The 9,187-nt window shown below is 40.6% G+C and overlaps 1 protein-coding gene across 1 annotated transcript in view; it reads left to right on the forward strand.

Moving 5' to 3' along the window:
• Window positions 1-9,187, forward strand: part of LOC107755750 (versican core protein-like) — a 42,856-nt gene that overhangs the window by 26,477 nt on the left and 7,192 nt on the right. Inside the window, exons 7-8 of the mRNA XM_016572646.1 lie at window positions 7,588-7,701; window positions 8,175-8,288. Coding sequence (XP_016428132.1) covers window positions 7,588-7,701; window positions 8,175-8,288 — 228 coding nt within the window. The remainder of the gene's footprint in view (window positions 1-7,587; window positions 7,702-8,174; window positions 8,289-9,187) is intronic.

Genomic DNA, 9,187 nt, shown 5'->3' on the forward strand with positions numbered 1-9,187 from the left:
ACAAGAGATCAGACAACTGAGACACATAGTAGAGAACCTGTTTCCTCCCTTGACTCTACTGTAACTGGTACTGTACATACATTTTCATCACTGAGCAATGGGGACTCAATAGGGGAAACAGTTACAAGTGAAGATGTTACATCACCTATAGCAACAACCACAGCTACTATGATGGAGGACAAAGATCTCTCAGCAAAACCATCTGTATTCACCATTATTAATGTTTCAGAGACTCTTTTCTCCTCTGCTCAGACAGAACATTTAGATGAGAAATTATCTGAAAGCACTGTAATAATGATCTCAGAGAAGACAACTGCCAAAGATGTGCTGTCACCATCAAGTTTTTCTTCAAGTCTGATTCCCATGGAGTCTGAAGCTTCAGGAGATGACACTTCTGATATGTTTAGCAAAGAGTTCACAACAAGTTCTTCACTTTATACTCCAACCAAATCAGATCATGAACTTACCAAAACATCATCTGACATTACAGAAACAATCTCAGTGTCCAGCTTAACAGATGCCGAAGCTACACAAGATCAGACAATTGACACACATAGTAGAGAACCGGTTTTCTCTCTTGAGTCTACTGTAACTAGTGCTGTACATACATTTTCATCACTGAGCACCAGGGCCTCAACAGGAGAAACAGTTACAAGTAAAGATGTTACATCTCATTCAGCAACAACCACAGCTACTCTAATGGAGGACAAAGATCTGTCAGCAAAACCATCTGAATCCACAATCATTAATGTTTCAGACACTCTGTTCTCCTCTGCCCACACTAGACATTTAGATGAGAAATTATCTGAAAACACTGTTACAGTGATCTCAGAGAAGACAACTGCAAAAGATGTACCGTCATCAAGTTTTTCATCAAGTTTGCCATCTACAGAGTCTGAAACTTCCGGAGATGAGACCTCTGATATGTTTAGGAAAGAGTTCACAACCACAAGTTCTTCACTTTATACTCCATCCAAGTCAGCCCAAGAATTTACCAAAACATCATCTGACATGGCAGAAAAAATCTCAGTGTCCAGCTCAACAGATGCTGAAGCTAAAATGGATCAGACAACTGAGACACATAGTAGAGAAACTGTTTCTTCTCTTTATTCTACTGTAACTAGTGCTGTACATACATTTTCATCCATGAGCACTGGGGACTCAAAAGGAGAAACAGTTACAAGTAAAGATGTTACATCACCTATAGCAACAACCACAGCTACTATGATGGAGGACAAAGATCTGTCAGCAAAACCATCTGGATCCACTATTATTAATGTTTCAGAGACTCTGTTCTCCTCTGCTCATACTGGACATTTAGATGAGACATTATCTGAAAACACTGTTACAATGATATTGGAGAAGACAACTGTCAAAGATGTACTTTCACCATCAGGTTTTTCTTCAAGTTTGCCATCTACAGAGTCTGAAGCTTCAGGAGATGAGACCTCTGATTTGTTTAGGAAAGAGTTCACAACAAGTTCTTCACTTTATACTCCAACCAAATCAGATCATGAACTTACCAAAACATCATCTGACACAACAGAAACAATCTCAGTGTCCAGCTCAACAGATGCTGAAGCTACAAGAGATCAGACAACTCAGACATACAGTAGAGAACCCGTTTCCTTTATTGCCTCTACTGTAACTAGTGCTGTACATCCATTTTCATCACTGAGCACTGGGGACTTAACAGGAGAAACAGTTACAAGTAAAGATGTTAAATCTCATACAGCACCAACCACAGCTACTCTAATGGAGGAGAAAGATCTGTCATCAAAACCATCTGAATCCACAATCATTAATGTTCCAGAGACTCTGTTCTCTTCTGTCCACACTAGACATTTAGATGATACATTATCTGAAAGCACAGTACCTACTATAGACCTGACCAATGCAAGCTCAGTGTGGTTCTCAACTGATGCAAATATCCCAAGAATTAAGCCAACAGAGAGACATCACACAGAATCTGTTTCCACTTTTGTCTCTAATATCTCAGAAGAAAAAGTTCAGCAAGAGGTTTCCAGTGATGAAGTCAGAATTACACTGACAACTAAAGCATATGATCATTATGTTGTAGCCACTGATGAGGCAGAAATTCATGAGACTGACCACACATCAGAGCCAGCGAAACCTGAAAGTTCTTTACATTCCACTTCATCAACAAATGGATTGTTTTCAAGCACTGTTCAAACTGTAGTTACAGACTCATCTTCTGAACAAGGTAGTGGAGATATTGCAGAAAATGAAGTGGCTGAAGATGATGGCTCTGTTGAAATATCATCTGCTGTTGTAGAATCAATACCTCACATTCCTACACCATCAGAGGACAAGACAACTGCTGTTGGTTTTGAGTCAGCTCCTGCTTCTGGAGTGCAGCCATCAGAAAACATGACAGCAACAATAAATGTTACAACAACTGTAAGTGGAGAACCTATAGCAAGCTCATTTTTTACACTCACAGAGGTAGAAGGCTCTGGTCAGCAGACACCAGAGAGGTTCACCACAGCTCCCTCATCTATAATCAGAACAGTCACAAGTCAGGAGGTCATGACATCTCAAAGAGAGTTTGCCTCTTCAATGACTGAATTTAGAGAAGAACCTAGCACCCACCATACAACAGAAGTAGTTAGCTCAAGTTACACAACAACAGAGCCGGTTAGTACAAGACTCGCAGAGATCTCAGTGTCTTCTAGACCTTCTCATACTATTACTCAATCACAGTTGACTAAACACACCGCAGAATCAATTATTAGTCATACTGCAATTGGCTCAGGTAAACCTAGTCTCACTTTAGTAGCAACAGAAGATGACCACACCGCACCTTCAGCTATCCAAACAACGACTGTTCCTTTCAAGCACATCCAAACATCAACAGTCACTGCCAGTTACGAAGCAACTTCAGCTCTTCTCAGGACGAAAACAATGTTTACATCTTCTAGCAAAAGCCATAGCATTCACACAACAATTTCATCTGATGCAGAGGATGACACAACAGATGATGAAGGATCAGGGGTGTCCCCTGTCATGCATGTTTCATCAGTAGCCATCAAAACTCAAACTGGTTCTCCTACAGTTCTTATAACTAGCACTGGCTTCACAGAACTCGACAAAGACATCACCATAACACAAAATTCAAGCACTATCACATCTGCCTTTGTAGACAGAGAAGGCTCTGGTATTGTAGAAGATGACCAAGAAACTACTCAACTAGAAGGTTCTGGTGAAGAGGACAGTGTGAGTCCAACAGAGGAAATGTCTGACAATTATACTGATGAGACAGAAATCAGTGAGGCTAACCGCACATCAGAGCCAGGGAGTTTTGTAAGTTCCTCCCGTTCCACGTCCTTCACAACTAAATCAACATTGTTGTCTAGCTCTGTCCAAACAGCAGTGAGATCGTTATCTACTGAAGGTAGTGAAATAACAGCTGAAAGTGAAGTGGATGAAGATGATGACTCTAGTGGTGAAATATCCCCAGCAGCTCTTGAGTCAATTCCTCCTCAAGATATACCCTCTGAGGACAAAACAACTTCAACTACAATCACACAACCACAGATAACTGAAGCTGCAACACCTGCTGTAATACTGTCAAGCACATCTGAGGCTTTATCAGGTTCTAAAACTCTAAAGAGTACCTTACAGCCAAACACTCCAGAAACTGATTTAAATTGGTTTGAATTATCAACCACAGAGGATGACAAGGAATTTACCTCACCAGGAGATCCTACTGCTGAGATATACAAAACACCAACAACTAAGGCATATGAGGACCTACCTGTAAGAACTGATGAGGCAGAAGTTGAAGAGATGGAGAAGAAAACAGGTTTCTCGAGTGCTGCATCTGTCACTAGCAGTACAGATTTAACACATCAGTCAACTTTATCCCCATCTCCCTTATTCCTGACCTCTACCCAGTCAACTGTAATGCTTGCAACTTCACTTTCAGAGGATGGCAGTGGGGAAGACTCAACTGAGGGGGATGGAGCAGAAGATGATGGATCAGGTGATGATTCAACTCTTGTGACATCTTCACCTTTGCTATCAAGCTCAAAGATGACAGAAACAACCATTAGCATGACACCCTTTAGCTCAGTCAACAGTGGACAGTACAGTACAGCCAGAGTTGTTTCACAGGGACACACGTTCTCAAGCACAAATGCTGAAGGTTTCACTCTGGTCTCAGTGACAGCACCGACAGAGCAGGAACATTCTGGAGTTTCTGTCTCAGATATAGCAGCCACTAGCTTTACAACTCCTGGAACACCATCTGGTGTGATAACAAGCCACACTAAATTGCCTTCTTTCGTGACACCTCAAGATCCTGTGTCCACCAGATGGAGCAGAAGATGATGGATCAGGTGATGATTCAACTCTTGTGACATCTTCACCTTTGCTATCAAGCTCAAAGATGACAGAAACAACCATTAGCATGACACCCTTTAGCTCAGTCAACAGTGGACAGTACAGTACAGCCAGAGTTGTTTCACAGGGACACACGTTCTCAAGCACAAATGCTGAAGGTTTCACTCTGGTCTCAGTGACAGCACCGACAGAGCAGGAACATTCTGGAGTTTCTGTCTCAGATATAGCAGCCACTAGCTTTACAACTCCTGGAACACCATCTGGTGTGATAACAAGCCACACTAAATTGCCTTCTTTCGTGACACCTCAAGATCCTGTGTCCACCACTACTCCATTGGTCTTGTCTAAGGACAGTGCTGATCAGCAAGTCACTCCAACAAGTCCAGTCTTAATATTCACAGAGGAGGAGGAAGATGAAGATAAGCTACTTTCAACTGTTACAGAGCGTATAAGAGATGATAGCATCAAACCAGAAGTTTTCACTAAGGATGACATGATTATTGATGCAGATACTTTGTCTATTTTAGAGCAGTCTTCTCCCTTCGCCCCTACAATTGTTACAGAAGAAGCAGCTGGGGTAACCCCAATTGTCATGACGGCACAACCCTCAAGCTTTATGACAGAAGAGCCAGAAGGATCTGGAATGGATGGCACTGAGTTACCTCATTTACGTGTGTCATTTGAAACCACAACAGACAGGTTAATAGTTCAACAAACCCAATCAACCGCAGACATCCTGCTGAGCAGTTCAACATATTTAGAAGAGGACACACAAGCAACACAATCTCCTGAGGCTACTGAGGCTGATGTACCTGAACACACACCAGATGGTCAGACCTCCACAGAATCCACAGAACTTACAGCCACTTTGTCTACAGATGATTGTATTCTGGAAACATCCACTTTAACCCCCATGACATCTCAAGTGTCTACTGACAGAGTCACAGAAATGTTCTCAGCTGAAGAGGACTCATCTGAAGATGTATCAACACATACTGGAGATGATGTAACATCTGCCCCATCAAGTTCTGGAGAAAGTGTTTCTTCACAATATCCAGGTGATATCACAGACTCTGAACAGTCAGTTTCTCCAGTATTGGATTTAACAAGCACTGCATCTTTCCATACTGCATCAAGTGCTAGCATGACTGAACCTGCCAAAACGACTACAAGTACATACACAGAAACAGCAGCAACTGATGATAATGACTTAACAGCTGACACAGAGGAAACATTGTACATGACAAGTGCTGATGACATTGAACTCAGTAGTCCCTCCACTGATAAAGTAATTCAGGGAAGTGAATTAACAAGCACAGATGTATCAACTAGATCTGGTATTTCAGAGGAAACCACAAGTGCATTATTTTCTTCAACAGATTATGGCTCAGGTGATCAAACAATTGAAATGGTTACAGGACTGTCTGATTTAACAGACTCTCCTTTAATATCTGAAGATGATTCGTTGTCAACATCTATGGAGAGTGATGTTGTGATTCACTTTGCAACAACCTCTTTGCCTGAAGCAATTACAGTAACTGATGGGGAACCATATCACCAAGCTTTGTCTGAAATGACAGTGACACATAAGCCCAACACAGACATCAGGATTCATGAAGATGTGCCATCTCCATCAACAACCATTCCCACACCTCTTATATCTGCATCAAAGTTTAATATGACTACAGACACAGTAACATTAGTGGGATATCCTTCATCTACATCCATACCAGGGCTGGGTGAAAAAACAGGAGCTCCACTTTCCTCTGAGGAAGACACAGATGAAATAATCGATTATGATACAAAAACTGAACCTTACATAACAGTATATTCCATACCAGATTTAATGAACAAAACAAACACTGACAGTGAGACTGACTTAGACGTTAGCTCAGAAGATGTGACTAGCATTGATGACATCACCCAACCTGAAGGTGAAAAGAGTTTCCCCACCTTACAGCCTGATGTTGAGACTGGCTTTGAGACCACCTCACAGCCTGATGTTGAGACTGGTTTTGAGACTACCTCACAGCCTGATGTTGAGACTGGTTTTGAGACCACCTCACAGCCTGATAGTGAGACTGGTTTTGAGACAACCTCACAGCCTGATGTGGAGACTGGTTTTGAGACTGATGTTGAGACAAGCTTTGAGACCACCCCACAGCTTGATGTTGAGACTCATTTTGAAATCACCTCACAGCCTGATGTTGAGACTAGTTTTGAGATCACCTCACAGCTTGAAGTTGAAACTAGCTTTGAAACCACCTCAGAATCAAAAATTGACACTGGCATTGAGACCTCCTTAAAACCTGAGGAGGACAGTGCAACAAGTGTTGATGGAAAAACACAAGCAGAAGTTTTGAATACTGAGACCACCTCTCAGCTTGACACTGAAACAAGCTTTGAGACTACCATGCAACCAGACATTGAGAGTGAAACTACTTTTGAGAGTGTCTCAAGAACTGAGAGTGATGCTTCATTCACCAGCTCACCAAACAGTGGAACAAGTGGTTCAGAGAGAAGCACATCTGGGGAGGTAAACACCATATCTTCCAATAAGCATCACACCACAACCAGACTTTCTAATTTCACAGATAAACCAAGTTCCGCTGCTATAAGTAAAGAGAAATTCTTGGAAGAAAGAGTTGACACAGGATTCAGCACCACCATACAACCTCAATTTGATGGTTCTGTAACTTCCATTAGTTTGAAGAGCTTCTCAGAGGAGAATTCGGTTATTACCCCATCATCTGATGAGGTTCAGGCAGTAATTCTGCCTACTGCAACAACCTCACCTTTAATTATGACACCTGAGTCTGATATAAAGATTGTGAGTAAGGAAACTGCCTCAAGGAAACAAGAGGCAGCTGGTCAGATTGAGGAAGCTGTAACTCTTACAACTGAGATTCCAATTCAAAATGAAGATCAGATGACATCGTCAGTACCTACCACCCAGAGCGAGATTACAACACCATTTTCCTCCCTTGAAGACGTTTCTGAGGCCGCTTTGGTTAAAAGCCCACCTCCAAGTGCACAGAATGAAAGCACAACACACAGTACAGCAGACCTTCCATACACAATGATCGGGCAGACATTTGATATTCCAGGTAGGATGTAAACACTGTTTTAAAGACCCAATTAACAGAATGCATATACTGTACTTTCTATACCTATACCATTATTTTTGTATGACATGCCTTTATCCTCCCTCTCTTACTGCAGATGTTCACTCCTGTTCTGATGATGTTTGCTTGAATGGCGGTTCTTGTGTAAAAATAGGCGGTGTTCAGATCTGCAGCTGTCCGCCTGGATATAATGGTAACCAGTGTGAACTAGGTATGCTGTATTAGCGTTTCATTCATTTATTAAAGGTGCACTACAGAACTTTGTGCTCAATATTGCCATCTGTGGCGAAACATAAAATGACAAGTTACATATTTTGCATCAGCTGTGCTTGGCACTGCTGTTCTGCTTGAATGAATTTGATAGTTTGAGCCATGAAGTAGCATGTCTGTTGCTGTAGTACCAGACCTTCTTTACTCTATTTATGGAAATTATGTAACTATACCCAGGCTAATGCTGTAAACCAGAAATTTCCCACCAAATTCATGACTGCCTAAAATATCAATTATTATTGTATACTTAACAGTTTTTGTCTTACCCTGATTCACTTAGGCATCAAACACTTATTTTTATTTCTTGATCGATTATGGAATTGTAGTGCACCTTAAAATTCTCATTAACTCCAACTAATTGTAATGCACATAAGTACATTATTTACTCACCTTATTTTAATTTATTTTTTATAGACATTGATGAATGTCACACAAACCCTTGTCGTAATGGAGGAACATGTATTGATGGCCTTAACTCATTCACCTGTGTATGTCTTCCAAGTTATGCAGGAGCACTGTGTGAGCAAGGTAAGATCATATTGATTTAACATAATCACTTGTTCAAGTTCAACTTGCTGATAACTTGTGAAGCTACTGTAGCCACAGAGACTGCTGTGAAGATATACCATGTAAACCTCTAAACTTTCAAATGATTTCATCGTTAATAAAAATACTCAGACATTCCTGGCAGATATGAGTTGGTAAATGTGACTCATGGTTTGGTAGATCCTGATAGATAATAGATTTTTACTTGATGTAAGAAACTGGGTTTGTTCCAAAACTGTTGTATACTAGCAGACAGACATAATTATGCTGTACTTTCCACTATTTAAGAGGATACAGTTTTTTTAACCTTCTCATTTGAGCACAGCTGTTAAGACCATCACTCTTTCTCTAATTACTCTGTAGATATTAATTTATACTTTACATGAGTGAGGTTACATTCTTGAGAGTTTTATCCCCTTCAAAGTATTTGTACACAATAACATTTTAACAGTGAAATCTCTTCAGTTTAACTAGCATCTGGCTTTTGTCAGAATTAAAACAAATGAAAGCCGATGTCATGAGTGCATTACTCTCTTGAGTACTCTGAACATGATTTTCATCTCAAACTTGAGATAGCATCAACATTACAGACACAAAGAAGTCTCCTGCACAGTGGCTTAGTCTCAGCTGCTTACAGAGAAAGCAGAAATGCAAAAAATGCCACTAAATGCAATAAATGCTAAATGATAAGCCAAAAATCACAAGTCAACATTGCTTCATGCATTTTCACATACATTTGTACTGATGCTATGGATGATTTGATGGTTAATGATATATTAATGAGAGCTTTAATAGCTTTATTCTTTGGTATAGTTTATTCTTTGTTGCAGTAGTGACACATCAGGACCTGACATTTTCCCTCCTGCATGTTAATTGCAGAA

The sequence above is a fragment of the Sinocyclocheilus rhinocerous genome, unplaced genomic scaffold (genome assembly GCF_001515625.1).
Source record: "Sinocyclocheilus rhinocerous isolate Xijiao unplaced genomic scaffold, SAMN03320098_v1.1 scaffold171, whole genome shotgun sequence".
Lineage (NCBI taxonomy): Eukaryota > Metazoa > Chordata > Actinopteri > Cypriniformes > Cyprinidae > Sinocyclocheilus > Sinocyclocheilus rhinocerous.